The sequence below is a fragment of the Coregonus clupeaformis genome, chromosome 23 (assembly GCF_020615455.1).
Source record: "Coregonus clupeaformis isolate EN_2021a chromosome 23, ASM2061545v1, whole genome shotgun sequence".
In the NCBI taxonomy this organism is placed as follows: domain Eukaryota; kingdom Metazoa; phylum Chordata; class Actinopteri; order Salmoniformes; family Salmonidae; genus Coregonus; species Coregonus clupeaformis.
The window spans coordinates 43,336,820-43,353,137 of record NC_059214.1 but is presented as its reverse complement, the minus strand read 5'-3'; the positions used below and the strand labels follow the sequence as shown (position 1 = coordinate 43,353,137).

Below are 16,318 nucleotides of genomic sequence, written 5' to 3'. Positions count from 1 at the left end.
GCTATGCGGAGGTCAATCTGATTGAATCTAGCCCTAAATTGAAGCCCTCAGTGAAACTGTTCTAAACAGTTCAGTTCTTGATACAAGCACGTCAACGGGAGACTTCTGTAACAAACATAGCATAAGTCATAATTTAGTATAAAACATGTCTTTTTAATAATTGCTTCATTTTATTCTTTATTTTTTAAGAATAAACATTGCCAAAACTGCAAGTAGTAATGTAATATTGTAAAAATAATAAACCAGAGCTTATGTAAAAAATAAACAGACTTTGTACAACAAAACATTTCAAAATTTCAAACACATTCAATTGACATTCTATTGTAAATTACATACCACAACTCTTAGATAGTATTTACATCACAGAGTTCTGTATCCAACCGTTGACTATGTGTCCCGATGGAGGTGGAGAATGTCGAGAAAACCACTTTATGCACACGAGAAAATTGATATAAAAATGCTTACACAGATTGCAAAGGCATGACGTTGTCATAAGTGGAAGGTTAGTATATACTTTACCAGAGTAACCTGTGTTTTCTCTTGTGTGGGGCCATACAGAGGACTGAGAGAAGAGGACAGTATAACATGAAATGTAAACATGAACCTAAAACATGAAATATCTCCTATATGTCTGTGGCTACGACCCAAATGGGACCCTTTACCCTATCTAGTGCACTACTTTAGGCAAGTGGTGCACTAGATAGGGAATAGGTTGCCATTTGAGATTCATCCTGTATATTCTTATGACCTATGAATATTCACAGTCAAAACAAAGTGATAAAGTAAACCTATACATTTTTTACATTTTAGACATTTAGCAGACGCTCTTATCCAGAGCGACTTACAGGAGCAATTAGGGTTAAGTGCCTTGCTCAAGGGCACATCGACAGATTTTTCACCTAGTCGGCTCGGGGATTAGAACCAACGACCTTTCGGTTACTGGCATATATAGCGTGAAGAGTTGCAACTTTGAGGATTCACTATGGACATAAGAGAGGTCAAGCATGTGACCCCGTGGAGGAACAGATGAATATAACAAACAAACAACATGGAAACCCCTCATCTCAATGTGAAATGCTTCCAGGTTGAGAATCATGGATGATGGCCAAACTAGTGGTTACAGAATGGACCTTTTTCACATTGCTGGTGAATTCAATTTGAGTAAAAGCTGCAGCTAAGAGTTTGCTTATCCACAGAGCACATGTTGTTTACCCGTTCACATTTAATACTCTTTTTTGAATGTTTTCTATCACATTATATGTGAAAACAGACAGCCTGATGAAATCTTTGGTTTGCTTTCTTTCCCCTTGAAGATTGTTTCCATTCTAAATGTGTTTTCTGTTATATTTTGGTCCTTGGGCAAAATCTCTCTCTCTCTCTCTCTCTCTCTCTCTCTCTCTCTCTCTCTCTCTCTCTCTCTCTCTCTCTCTCTCTCTCTCTCTCTCTCTCTCTCTCTCTCTCTCTCTCTCTCTCTCTCTCTCTCTCTCTCTCTCTCTCTCTCTCTCTCTCTCTCTCTCTCTCTCTCTCTCTCTCTCTCTCTCTCTCTCTCTCTCTCTCTCTCTCTCTCTCTCTCTCTCTCTCTCTCTCTCTCTCTCTCTCTCTCTCTCTCTCTCTCTCTCTCTCTCTCTCTCTCTCTCTCTCTCTCTCTCTCTCTCTCTCTCTCTCTCTCTCTCTCTCTCTCTGATTCCTGATGTAGAGTGAGAGATGGAGGGGGAGAGAGAGGAAGGGAGAGCGACGGAGAGAGAGAAGAAGGAGATTCACCCTACATTGTCCACTTTTCCTGAAAGATAGTGCACTACTTCTCACCAGAGCCATATACAGTGAGGGAAAAAAGTATTTGATCCCCTGCTGATTTTGTACATTTGCCCACTGACAAAGAAATGATCAGTCTATAATTTTAATGGTAGGTTTATTTGAACAGTGAGAGACAGAATAACAACAACAAAATTGAGAAAAATGCATGTCAAAAATGTTATAAATTGATTTGCATTTTAATGAGGGAAATAAGTATTTGACCCCCTCTCAATCAGAAAGATTTCTGGCTCCCAGGTGTCTTTTATACAGGTAACGAGCTGAGATTAGGAGCACACTCTTAAAGAGAGTGCTCCTAATCTCAGCTTGTTACCTGTATAAAAGACACCTGTCCACAGAAGCAATCAATCAATCAGATTCCAAACTCTCCACCATGGTCAAGACCAAAGAGCTCTCCAAGGATATCAGGGACAAGATTGTAGACCTACACAAGGCTGGAATGGGCTACAAGACCATCGCCAAGCAGCTTGGTGAGAAGGTGACAACAGTTGGTGCGATTATTTGCAAATGGAAGAAACACAAAAGAACTGTCAATCTCCCTCGGCCTGGGGCTCCATGCAAGATCTCACCTCGTGGAGTTGCAATGATCATGAGAACGGTGAGGAATCAGCCCAGAACTACACGGGAGGATCTTGTCAATGATCTCAAGGCAACTGGGACCATAGTCACCAAGAAAACAATTGGTAACACACTACGCCGTGAAGGACTGAAATCCTGCAGCGCCCGCAAGGTCCCCCCTGCTCAAGAAAGCACATATACAGGGCCCAATAACACCATCCCCACCATCAAACATGGAGGTGGAAACATTATGCTAAGGGGGTGTTTTTCTGCTAAGGGGACAGGACAACTTCACCGCATCAAAGGGACGATGGACGGGGCCATGTACCGTCAAATCTTGGGTGAGAACCTCCTTCCCTCAGCCAGGGCATTGAAAATGGGTCGTGGATGGGTATTCCAGCATGACAATGACCCAAAACACACGGCCAAGGCAACAAAGGAGTGGCTCAAGAAGAAGCACATTAAGGTCCTGGAGTTGCCTAGCCAGTCTCCAGACCTTAATCCCATAGAAAATATGTGGAGGGAGCTGAAGGTTCGAGTTGCCAAACGTCAGCCTCGAAACCTTAATGACTTGGAGAAGATCTGCAAAGAGGAGTGGAACAAAATCCCTCCTGAGATGTGTGCAAACCTGGTGGCCAACTACAAGAAACGTCTGACCTCTGTGATTGCCAACAAGCGTTTTGCCACCAAGTACTAAGTCATGTTTTTACTGAGCATGTCTTTGTCAGTGGGCAAACGTACAAAATCAGCAGGGGATCAAATACTTTTTTCCCTCACTGTAGGGCTGAGATGTGAGATTTGCCAAAAGAGCCTGAGTTACCTGAAGGCCTGAGTTACCTGAAGGCCTGAGTTGCCTGAGGGTCTGAGTTACCTGAGGGCCTGAGTTGTGCACCCCTGGTATAAACCATCCCTTTGAGAACTGGCTCTAGTTCATACATAATATGTACTTTAACCATAACAGTCCATACAACATTAGCAGATGCAGTGACAATCACTGCATTACAATGGATCAATATTTACATGTTCAGAGTGTTATGTTCTTCCCTCAACAACAACGGGCTGAGATATGACGTTAAATGCAAAGGTAATACTCTATTATGTCTTATGTGCTACCTAAAGAACAGGTATCCTGGAGAGCATTGCATTTTGTATGTCATCATTTCAGGTAACAAATATGATTCCAAATGGAGGGAGGCGGGTCTTCCCCGAAAGGAAGACATCCAATGAGCAGAGGATCTGCCCACAGCCACCACACTCATTCCAGCAGAGCTCACCCAATCGAGAGAAGGCACTGACAAAGGAGGAAGAGCAGGGCGGGACAAGAGCAAAGACCCTCCGGTGCTTACAAGTTAAGGATAGGGTACCTTGTTTTTCGCAGCATACAGCTGAGAGTCCCATACAGGTCTATGTGGACACGCTCTCTCTGCATGTATCAAGGGTGCTCTCTCTGCATGTATCAAGGGCGATCTCTCTGCGTGTATCAAGGGTGCTCTCTCTGCATGTATCAAGGGCGATCTCTCTGCATGTATCAAGGGCGATCTCTCTGCATGTATCAAGGGCGATCTCTCTGCATGTATCAAGGGCGATCTCTCTGCATGTATCAAGGGCGATCTCTCTGCATGTATCAAGGGCGATCTCTCTGCATGTATCAAGGGCGCTCTCGCTGCGTGTATCCAGGGCACTGTGGAAGACACACACATGCACATACACACACACACACACACTGATTAGACTGGGCAGTGTGGGTACTGGGCAGCAGACACTCTAACTGTGAGTGCCATGCTTTCCAAGCAACTAAATACAGTACCTCACACACAGACTAGACACACAGTCGCCCATGATCACACTAACACTAATATGACTGCAAAATCACCACGCAATGCCAACTCATGCAAGCCAACACCTCACACACTTATTTTCTCTCACACAGACATACGCTGCCAGTCAAAGTGACACCAAACAGAGTGACTGTCTGTCTCCACTAATGTGGCCTGTCTCTCTGGGACAGACATACTGTAGCTCGTTAGATGTTTCTGGGAGTAAAATATCTCCAAGATCTCAAGTTAAAGCAGACAGAATGAATTGAGCCACACTCACGTTTGATGCTGACGCACAAAGTCTGCAAACTGCCGGTCCTTCGCGTAGAGCTCTATGATGCGTATCCTGTCCTGGATTTCCTGTGGAAGAAGAGTGGGTGGGGTTAACAGGGTGAGTGTTACATGACAGACAGACGTTGTGTCCAATCGGTTGGTCTATATCCAGATTGTACAGATTAGATTAAGGAAGGCAATGATATGCAGTGGGGGGGAAAAGTATTTAGTCAGCCACCAATTGTGCAAGTTCTCCCACTTAAAAAGATGAGAGAGGCCTGTAATTTTCATCATAGGTACACGTCAACTATGACAGACAAAATGAGGAAAAAATATCCAGAAAATCACATTGTAGGATTATTAATGAATTTATTTGCAAATTATGGTGGAAAATAAGTATTTGGTCAATAACAAAAGTTTCTCAATACTTTGTTATATACCCTTTGTTGGCAATGACACAGGTCAAACGTTTTCTGTAAGTCTTCACAAGGTTTTCACACACTGTTGCTGTTATTTTGGCCCATTCCTCCATGCAGATCTCCTCTAGAGCAGTGATGTTTTGGGGCTGTCGCTGGGCAACACAGACTTTCAACTCCCTCCAAAGATTTTCTATGGGGTTGAGATCTGGAGACTGGCTAGGCCACTCCAGGACCTTGAAATGCTTCTTACGAAGCCACTCCTTCGTTGCCCGGGCGGTGTGTTTGCGATCATTGTCATGCTGAAAGACCCAGCCACGTTTCATCTTCAATGCCCTTGCTGATGGAAGGAGGTTTTCACTCAAAATCTCACGATACATAGCCCCATTCATTCTTTCCTTTACACAGATCAGTCGTTCTGGTCCCTTTGCAGAAAAACAGCCCCAAAGCATGATGTTTCCACCCCCATGCTTCACAGTAGGTATGGTGTTCTTTGGATGCAACTCAGCATTCTTTGTCCTCCAAACACGACGAGTTGAGTTTTTACCAAAAAGCTCTATTTTGGTTTCATCTGACCATATGACATTCTCCCAATCCTCTTCTGGATCATCCAAATGCACTCTAGCAAACTTCAGACGGGCCTGGACATGTACTGGCTTAAGCAGGGGGACACTGCAGGATTTGAGTCCCTGGCGGCGTAGTGTGTTACTGATGGTAGGCTTTGTTACTTTGGTCCCAGCTCTCTGCAAGTCATTCACTAGGTCCCCCCGTGTGGTTCTGGGATTTTTGCTCACCGTTCTTGTGATCATTTTGACCCCACGGGGTGAGATCTTGCGTGGAGTCCCAGATCGAGGGAGATTATCAGTGGTCTTGTATGTCTTCCATTTCCTAATAATTGCTCCCACAGTTGATTTCTTCAAACCAAGCTGCTTACCTATTGCAGATTCAGTCTTTCCAGCCTGGTGCAGGTCTACAATTTTGTTTCTGGTGTCCTTTGACAGCTCTTTGGTCTTGGCCATAGTGGAGTTTGGAGTGTGACTGTTTGAGGTTGTGGACAGGTGTCTTTTATACTGATAACAAGTTCAAACAGGTGCCATTAATACAGGTAACGAGTGGAGGACAGAGGAGCCTCTTAAAGAAGAAGTTACAGGTCTGTGAGAGCCAGAAATCTTGCTTGTTTGTAGGTGACCAAATACTTATTTTCTACCATAATTTGCAAATAAATTCATAAAAAATCCTACAATGTGATTTTCTGATTTTTTTTTCTCAATTTGTCTGTCATAGTTGACGTGTACCTATGATGAAAATTACAGGCCTCTCTCATCTTTTTAAGTGGGAGAACTTGCACAATTGGTGGCTGACTAAATACTTTTTTTCCCCACTGTACATGAGATAAGTATGGGACGGGATCCCAAACATTGGCTTTCACCTTCCCTCCACCCCACCAGCCTACACACACACAGACACACACAGAAACACAGACACACACACAGACACACACAGACACACACACACAGACACAGACACACACACAGACACACACATAGACACACACAGACACAGACACACACACACAGACACACACACAGACACTCACACAGACACACACACAGACACACACACAGACACAGACACACACACAGACAGACATAGACACACCTCCTTGGTCAGTTCGCTGTTCTCGTAGATGTGGCGTATCTCCTCGCTGCTGAAGTCTGTGGAGGCCTCTGCACTGGTGCTGCTGTAGACCGGGGCCTCTGGGTAGCGGCGGTAGTAGTGGCTGTAGCCCATCGTAGCCTCACTCTCATACATGGGGTTGTACTTAGTGGCCCTCTCTAGAGACGGGATACTCTCCCCTCGCCTGGGGGGCCAGACAGCCACAGAGAGAGAGACAGAGAGAGCGACAGAGAGAGCGACAGAGAGAGAGAGACAGAGAGAGAGCTAAGCTTAGTCTACTAAAAGGAGCAGGAGACCGACAAGTCTTCTGATATAATCATGTCTGACCCAGGCTTGAATATTGGATATCCTCTTACAGTAAATATTCAGACAGGTTCAATCTGTAGTGGTATTTACTACTAACATAACTCCTCTAAAGCCGCTATATTGTACTGTAGTGTAATGTAGAGGCTATGGCTGTTCCTGACAGGATTAGAGACACCTACACTTTGTTCAGCTACTAACACACATCGTTTTTCTTTTTTTGTCATTATCCAGAGTGACTTACAACAGTGACTGCATACAATTTCGTTATTTTTTTGTACTGGTCCCCCATGGGAATCGAACCCACAACCCAGGCATTGGAAGCGCCATGCTTTACCAACTGAGCCACACAGGACCTCCACACACACGTACTCTGTACACACACGTACTGTACACAAACACACCTCTTAGTACTAGTATGACTGGATTGCAGTCCCTATCCAACAGGTGAGAAAATGTACCATCCCATTGCGAGGCTATGTCAAAGCAGGAGTGGTGTGTGTTGACTCTCACCGTATGGGGTCCTCTGTCTCATCCTTATCATACTGATCCCGTAGTGTCCTTGCCAGGAAGAAGATCACACCGGAAGCCACCAATAGGAAACCTGCTACGGAGGCAATCGCTATTCCGACCACCAGCGGTTCTGACACGTACTCCTCACAGTGTTCTCCACGGTACCACCAGTTCTCCCCTACACGACATCTAGAACCACAAAGAAGAACAGTCAGTGCCACTCACACACACACACCTAGAACACTCCCAATACTCAACTAAACACACACACACACACACACACACACACACACACACACCTAGAACACTCCCAATACTCAACTAAACACACACACACAAACACCTAGAACACTCCAATACTCAACTAAACACACACACACACACACCTAGAACACTCCCAATACTCAACTAAACACACACACACAACACTCCCAATACTCAAGTAAACACACACACACACACACCTAGAACACTCCCAATACTCAGCTAAACACACACACACACCTAGAACACTCCCAATACTCAACTAAACACACACACACACACCTAGAACACTCCCAGTACTCAACTAAACACACACACACACACACACACCTAGAACACTCCCAATACTCAACTAAACACACAAACACACCTAGAACACTCCCAATACTCAACTAAACACACACACACCTAGAACACTCCCAATACTCAACTAAACACACACACACCTAGAACCCTCCCAATACTCAACTAAACACACACACACACACACACCTAGAACACTCCCAGTACTCAACTAAACACACACACACACACACCTAGAACACTCCCAATACTCAACTAAACACACACACACCTAGAACACTCCCAAAACCCAACTAAATGACAGCTAGAATAGTAAGAATGATCTGTTAGAGCAACACAATAACACATACAGTGAGGGAAAAAAGTATTTGATCCCCTGCTGATTTTGTATGTTTGCCCACTGACAAAGAAATGATCAGTCTATAATTTTAATGGTAGGTTTATTTGAACAGTGAGAGACAGAATAACAACAAAGAAATCCAGAAAAACACGTCTAAAATGTTATAAATTGATTTATATTTTAATGAGGGAAATAAGTATTTGAACCCTCTCAATCAGAAAGATTTCTGGCTCCCAGGTGTCTTTTATACAGGTAACGAGTTGAGATTAGGAGCACACTCTTAAAGGGAGTGCTCCTAATCTCAGCTTGTTACCTGTATAAAGACACCTGTCCACAGAAGCAATCAATCAATCAGATTCCAAACTCTCCATCATGGCCAAGACCAAAGAGCTCTCCAAGGATGTCAGGGACAAGATTATAGACCTACACAAGGCTGGAATGGTCTACAAGACCATCGCCAAGCAGCTTGGTGAGAAGGTGACAACAGTTGGTGCGATTATTCGCAAATGGAGGAAACACAAAATAACTGTAAATCTCCCTCGGCCTGGGGCTCCATGCAAGATCTCACCTCGTGGAGTTGCAATGATCATGAGAACGGTGAGGAATCAGCCCAGAACTACACGGGAGGATCTTGTCAATGATCTCAAGGCAGCTGGGACCATAGTCACCAATAAAACAATTGGTAACACACTACGCCGTGAAGGACTGAAATCCTGCAGCGCCCGCAAGGTCCCCCTGCTCAAGAAAGCACATATACAGGCCCGTCTGAAGTTTGCCAACAAACATCTGAATGATTCAGAGGAGAACTGGGTGAAAGTGTTGTGGTCAGATGAGACCAAAATCGAGCTCTTTCGCATCAACTCAACTCGCCGTGTTTGGAGGAGGAGGAATGCTGCCTATGACCCCAAGAACACCATCCCCACCGTCAAACATGGAGGTGGAAACATTATGCTTTGGGGGTGTTTTTCTGCTAAGGGGACAGGACAACTTCACCGCATCAAAGGGACAATGGACGGGGCCATGTACCGTCAAATCTTGGGTGAGAACCTCCTTCCCACAGCCAGGGCATTGAAAATGGGTCGTGGATGGGTATTCCAGCATGACAATGACCCAAAACACACGGCCAAGGCAACATAGGAGTGGCTCAAGAAGAGGCATATTAAGGTCTTGGAGTGGCCTAGCCAGTATCCAGACCTTAATCCCATCGAAAATATGTGGAGGGAGCTGAAGGTTTGAGTTGCCAAACGTCAGCCTCGAAACCTTAATGACTTGGAGAAGATCTGCAAAGAGGAGTGGGACAAAATCCCTCCTGAGATGTGTGCAAACCTGGTGACCAACAACAAGAAACGTCTGACCTCTGTGATTGCCAACAAGGGTTTTGCCACCAAGTACTAAGTCATGTTTTGCAGAGGGGTCAAATACTTATTTCCCTCATTAAAATGCAAATCGATTTATAACATTTTTGACATGCGTTTTTCTGGATTTTTGTGTTGTTATTCTGTCTCTCACTGTTAAAATAAACCTACCATTAAAATTATAGACTGATCATGTCTTTGTCAGTGGGTAAACGTACAAAATCAGCAGGGGATCAAATACTTTTTTCCCTCACTGTATATATACACACACACACACACTCACTCACTCTGGAGGCGATCAATACTCCCCCCCCCCCACACACACACACACACACACACACACTCACTCTGGAGGCGATCAATACTCCCCCCCCACACACACACACACACACACACACACCGACCTGCAGATGGCCCCTTGTCCAGGTATGATGTCACACTTCCCGTCGTTCAAACAGAAGTCTGTCTGCAGGTCACAGATGCTCTGACAGGGCAGTCCGTCCACGCTGAAGTATCCAGCATTACACACACATTCCGCCTCGCCAGACCAGCGGTTCACAGAACACTGGGCAAACTCGTTACATGCCTGGAACTTACACTGGTTCGCCTGGTCACCTGGCAACAACACACAGGAAGTGTTAGGGCAGATACAGTCAACTCCTGATAAGTGCACATTGTCCAGTTCACCAGTTCCAATTCAAATACATTGTTTTGAATTGCTCTGGATATTTATGGTAAGTTTAGTCCTGAGTCATAGCGTACAGTATATCCTGCATAGTTTCTCCTTGCATTAGAAGAGGGGGATATTACAATTAGTAGATGTAAAAGGTTATTAATAAGAATAGAATAGAATCCTAGAAATGTAATGTTGGGATATAATCATAATAAGGCTTAGCTATTTTTGTTGTGATTGGCTCAGACAGATTATGACGGCTCATCTGTCATGATGAGACATGAACAGAGGGGCGAGTGAGTCATCAGTCTGATATTATCTAAGGCCTCATATGATCCCCATACTGTCACACACACAAACAAACACTGTCACATACAGTCACGCTAGTCTCTGAGCCTCTAGGAGAGAGGAAGAGATTACACACATACAAACATATTGCAGGACTGTATATTGATGCATGTGTCATATGTTCAATACCTTAATAAACTTAACTTAATAATGTAATATACTGTGTAACTTAATATAACTTCACTTCATAAAGCCAATAACAAGTATCACCAAAGAAAATACAAATGTCCCATGGGAGGGAAAAGGAAGTGGATGTTTTCTCACGGTTTGCTACTCCAAAGTGTGATATGGATTATCTTGCTGTAGTTACACAATCAGTGTGACCAAGACATTGAGTAATGGAAGGAACGCATGACAACGCCCTGAGACATTTAACACCTTGCCTACACACACACACACACAGACAGACACACACACACACACACACACACACAGAGAAACACACACACAGATACCCTCAGTCTCTGCCTTTGAAAAGTGACTCTGTCTCTTTGTCTTCTGTCTAGAACAGAACCTCCCTGGAGAGCGCTTTCATGACAAAATGGATCCGTTGTGCCATGCTTTAAACTGACAATTCATGTGGCTATGTACATTTTAATGCATTTGAACTCCCCAAAACCTAAAGGAGGAGTGCCTAGGAATCATTTGGGATAATTAGGAGCCCTCCCTTGTGTCTCCGGTGAAATATGTGGTAGTTGTCAAACTTACCTGACTCTACGTCCAGTGAGTACTTGTCGATGGCCAGGTTCATGGTCTGGTAGGCTGTGTTAGCGAAGTCTTCCAGGATCAGGTAGACTGCAGTGTTGACGCCGCGAGGCACCGGCTTCCCGAACTTCATTCGGCTGTTGACCACGATACTCCCTTTCCGGAAGTTCAGGATCTCCAGGTTCTGGAAGTTACTAAGGTTGGACTGGAGGTAGGGGACCAGCTAGAGGGGGGCAGAGTGTGAGGGAGAGAGAAAGAGAGAGAGAGAGAGAGAGAGTGATATACAGAGAGTGAGCACCCTCTACATACAGCACAACACTTCAAGTGAAACATGTATTTTCAAATTAAGTCTACAGGGGGAAAGGGGGGAATAAATGCTAAAACGTAACAGCTCACCAGCTCTATGAACCTTTGTTCCAGGGCCTTGTATTCCGGGGAGCTCTTATTGAAGAGGTCATCTGAGAACTTCATGTTGGTGACCCGCAGACTGAAGAACACCATCAGCGCCCGCCCAGGGTTGATTGGCATGGCAACGCTGTGGTCCATACCATGTACCCCTCCAGAGGGGTGCCCGCTGCTCCCCTCCTCTGTTTGGTCATAGTCTGTCACAGGGTCTATCGTCTGCAGCTGGTTTAACAGATATTAAACAATTCATGGTGCAATTGGTCAGTGTGGAACAACATTTGGTAACATTCATGATACAACAAGGAAATATCTGTGCAAACAGATGAATAGACTGAGTAAAGTACTATAACATGGGGAGTTTATCCTAGTCAGGTCACATGGTCACTCAGACAGGAAAAACTCAGGGCCCTGACTAACATACATTACAACCATCATCTCTCCGTCATCTTTTATTACCTCCAGAGTGATGGAAATGTCTGGGCCAGGGTAGTACTTTGCGGGTCTGAGAGCTGGGGTGACCCCCTGGTTCCCTGATTTTGCCTCTGGTTCTGGGGCTGTGTCCAGGGCCGTGGCCTCTGTAGCCTCCTCCACTACTATGGCATCAGAGACTCGGGTGAAGGGCAACTCCTTCTCTGCAGAGAGAGGGGTGGGATGAGCGGCCTCTGGAACAGCCTCGTCAACCAATAACATCTCATCTTCTACCAGATCCTCCTCCGAGATCTCAGTAATGTCCGGAGGTTCCATCACCACTTCTTCTTCTGCCACCTCCAAGGCATCCTCTCCAGTTACTGGCTGCTCGATGATTGGTCCCTCCTCTACGCTCTTAACTTCCTCTCCATATTCTGTTATTTCTGGATAAGCAAACACCTCGTTAGCTTCTTCTTCAGGCTCATCTGGGGGTACAGTCTCGATGGCAGGGGGATTCTCGGGGACATTAAGGTTCTCCACTGGCTCGGGAGCTTCCGTTGTTTCCACAGGGACGAAGGCAGGGGCCTCTTCCTCCAACTCTTCTATGGTCTCTGTCTCTATGATGGAGTACTCAAGGTTTTCTGAGGGTTCAGCTTCTTCTTCTAGAACCTCTGCTGTATCAGGGACCTCCACTGCTTCCTCCTCTACCTCCTCTTCCTCAGGGACCTCCACTGCTTCCTCCTCTACCTTCTCTTTCTCAGGGACCTCCGCTTCTGTTTCCTCCTCTACCTCCTCTTCCTCAGGGACCTCCACTGCTTCCTCTTCCTCAGGGACCTCCGCTGCTTCCTCTTCCTCAGGGACCTCCACTGCTTCCTCCTCTACCTTCTCTTTCTCAGGGACCTCCGCTTCTGCTTCCTCCTCTACCTCCTCTTCCTCAGGGACCTCCACTGCTTCCTCTTCCTCAGGGACCTCCGCTGCTTCCTCTTCCTCAGGGACCTCCACTGCTTCCTCCTCTACCTTCTCTTTCTCAGGGACCTCCGCTTCTGCTTCCTCCTCTACCTCCTCTTCCTCAGGGACCACCACTGCTTCCTCTTCCTCAGGGACCTCCGCTGCTTCCTCTTCCTCAGGGATCTCCTCTACCTCCTCATCCTCAGGGACCTCCACTGCTTCCTCCTCTACCTTCTCTTTCTCAGGGACCTCCGCTTCTGCTTCCTCCTCTACCTTCTCTTTCTCAGGGACCTCCGCTTCTGCTTCCTCCTCTACCTCCTCTTCCTCAGGGACCACCACTGCTTCCTCTTCCTCAGGGACCTCCGCTGCTTCCTCTTCCTCAGGGATCTCCACTGCTTCCTCTTCCTCAGGGACCTCCACTGCTTCCTCTTCCTCAGGGACCTCCGCTTCTGCTTCCTCTGTTAGGATCTCTTCCTCTATAATCACCTCTTCCAGAATTACCTCTTCATCTACGGTAAGTTCCTCATCTGCAGCTGGAGCTGGCTCTTCTTCTACAGCCTCCTCTTCCTCGGGCTGGAAGGACAGGACCTCGAGTCCGTCAACACCTGACCCAGAGGCCTCTATCTCCAGAGGTGGCTCGGGGAGCGTAGTGCCCTCTGGCTGCTCGGGGGAGGTAGGGTCTGCAGGGAGGTGCTCCAGGGGAGGGCTCTCTGTAGCCACAGTGTTCCCCAACAGCAGACCCTCCTCCTCCATGCCCGTGTCATCGATGGTCACCTCAGGCTCAGGGGGGAGGGTCACACTCTCCTCCAGAATGATAACATCATTCTCTCCCGTCGCCACATCCTCAGCTTTAACCTCAGGGGCATCTAGGGTCATCTCAGCAGCCAATATTTCCTGCTGGACAACAGAAACATTAGAGGAGAAACACATTGGAACCTAAACTGTTACACAATCAGGTTGGGGTTCCATTCCATTTCAGTCATTTCAGGACATGGAATTGACCCCAACCCTGAACTCCATACTATTATAATCAGTAGTCTTCAAAATTGCAAGGCCAGGGAATTATAGGTTTCCATGCCTTAATGACTGACAAAAATGATTTACTGACATACACATGCTCTGCGTATTGTCATTAAGTTTAGTCTACCTACATGGTGTGACAGCTACTCCAAGGCATAATACTGCCTGATAAAACTTTAATGGCTTCTGTCTGGCAGAATCAAGAAAGATCATAGGGTCCTGCATTCACAAACTGTTTGAGTCTCTCTCTCTCTCTCTCGCTCTCTCTCATCCCAGAATAGTAGTGGATTATTATATCAAGAGCCAAGCTAATCTTCAAAGCCTTCCCCCTCATCCTTTACTTCCACCGAGCAGCAGTCTCAGCGCTGGACAGGAGAGTCCTGGTTAACACCACATTTACATTTACGTCATTTAGCAGACGCTCTTATCCAGAGCGACTTACAGTTAGTGAATACATATTTTTTTTTTATATACAGTGGGGCAAAAAAGTATTTAGTCAGCCACCAATTGTGCAAGTTCTCCCACTTAAAAAGATGAGAGAGGCCTGTAATTTTCATCATAGGTACACGTCAACTATGACAGACAAATTGAGAAAAAAAAATCCAGAAAATCCCATTGTAGGATTTTTAATGAATTTATTTGCAAATTATGGTGGAAAATAAGTATTTGGTCACCTACAAACAAGCAAGATTTCTGGCTCTCACAGACCTGTAACTTCTTCTTTAAGAGGCTCCTCTGTCCTCCACTCGTTACCTGTATTAATGGCACCTGTTTGAACTTGTTATCAGTATAAAAGACACCTGTCCACAACCTCAAACAGTCACACTCCAAACTTCACAATGGCCAAGACCAAAGAGCTGTCAAAGGACACCAAAAACAAAATTGTAGACCTGCACCAGGCTGGGAAGACTGAATCTGCAACAGGTAAGCAGCTTGGTTTGAAGAAATCAACTGTGGGAGCAATTATTAGGAAATGGAAGACATACAAGACCACTGATAATCTCCCTCGATCTGGGGCTCCATGCAAGATCTCACCCCGTGGGGTCAAAAAGATCACAAGAACGGTGAGTAAAAATCCCAGAACCACACGGGGGGACCTAGTGAATGACCTGCTGAGAGCTGGGACCAAAGTAACAAAGCCAACCATCAGTAACACACTACACCGCCAGGGACTCAAATCCTGCAGTGCGAGACGTGTCCCCCTGCTTAAGCCAGTACATGTCCAGGCCCGTCTGAAGTGCATTTGGATGATCCAGAAGAGGATTGGGAGAATGTCATATGGTCAGATGAAACCAAAATATAACTTTTTGGTAAAAACTCAACTTGTCATGTTTGGAGGACAAAGAATGCTGAGTTGCATCCAAAGAACACCATACCTACTGTGAAGCATGGGGTTGGAAACATCATGCTTTGGGGCTGTTTTTTCTGCAAAGGGACCAGGACGACTGATCCGTGTAAAGGAAAGAATGAATGGGGCCATGTATCGTGAGATTTTGAGTGAAACCCTCCTTCCATCAGCAAGGGCATTGAAGATGAAACGTGGCTGGGTCTTTCAGCATGACAATGATCCCAAACACACCGCCCGGGCAACGAAGGAGTGGCTTCGTAAGAAGCATTTCAAGGTCCTGGAGTGGCCTGGCCAGTCTCCAGATCTCAACCCCATAGAAAATATTTGGAGGGAGTTGAAAGTCTGTGTTGCCCAGCGACAGCCCCAAAACATCACTGCTCTAGAGGAGATCTGCATGGAGGAATGGGCCAAAATACCAGCAACAGTGTGTGAAAACCTTGTGAAGACTTACAGAAAACGTTTGACCTGTGTCATTGCCAACAAAGGGTATATAACAAAGTATTGAGAAACTTTTGTTATTGACCAAATACTTATTTTCCACCATCATATGCCAATAAATTCATAAAAAATCCTACAATGTGATTTTCTGGATTTTTTTTTCTATTTTTGTCTGTCATAGTTGACGTTTACCTATGATGAAAATTACAGGCCTCTCTCATCTTTTTAAGTGGGAGAACTTGCACAATTGGTGGCTGACTAAATACTTTTTTTCCCCACTGTATACTGGCCCCCCGTGGGAATCGAACCCACAACCCTGGCGTTGCAAACGCCATGCTCTATCAACTGAGCTACATCCCTGCCGGCCATTCCCTCCCCTACCCTGGACGACGCT

General features: G+C 45.6%; 1 protein-coding gene across 1 annotated transcript in view; it reads right to left on the bottom strand.

The window, feature by feature from the left end:
- Positions 1 to 3,131: 3,131 nt before the first annotated feature.
- LOC121536387 (interphotoreceptor matrix proteoglycan 2-like) overlaps positions 3,132 to 16,318 on the bottom strand; it is a 59,061-nt gene continuing 45,874 nt past the window's right edge. Inside the window, exons 11-18 of the mRNA XM_045206468.1 lie at positions 12,219 to 14,012; positions 11,754 to 11,984; positions 11,361 to 11,580; positions 10,036 to 10,246; positions 7,370 to 7,558; positions 6,536 to 6,737; positions 4,468 to 4,547; positions 3,132 to 4,051 (exon numbers count right to left, since the gene is read on the bottom strand). Coding sequence (XP_045062403.1) covers positions 3,775 to 4,051; positions 4,468 to 4,547; positions 6,536 to 6,737; positions 7,370 to 7,558; positions 10,036 to 10,246; positions 11,361 to 11,580; positions 11,754 to 11,984; positions 12,219 to 14,012 — 3,204 coding nt within the window. The 3' untranslated portion in view covers positions 3,132 to 3,774. The remainder of the gene's footprint in view (positions 4,052 to 4,467; positions 4,548 to 6,535; positions 6,738 to 7,369; positions 7,559 to 10,035; positions 10,247 to 11,360; positions 11,581 to 11,753; positions 11,985 to 12,218; positions 14,013 to 16,318) is intronic.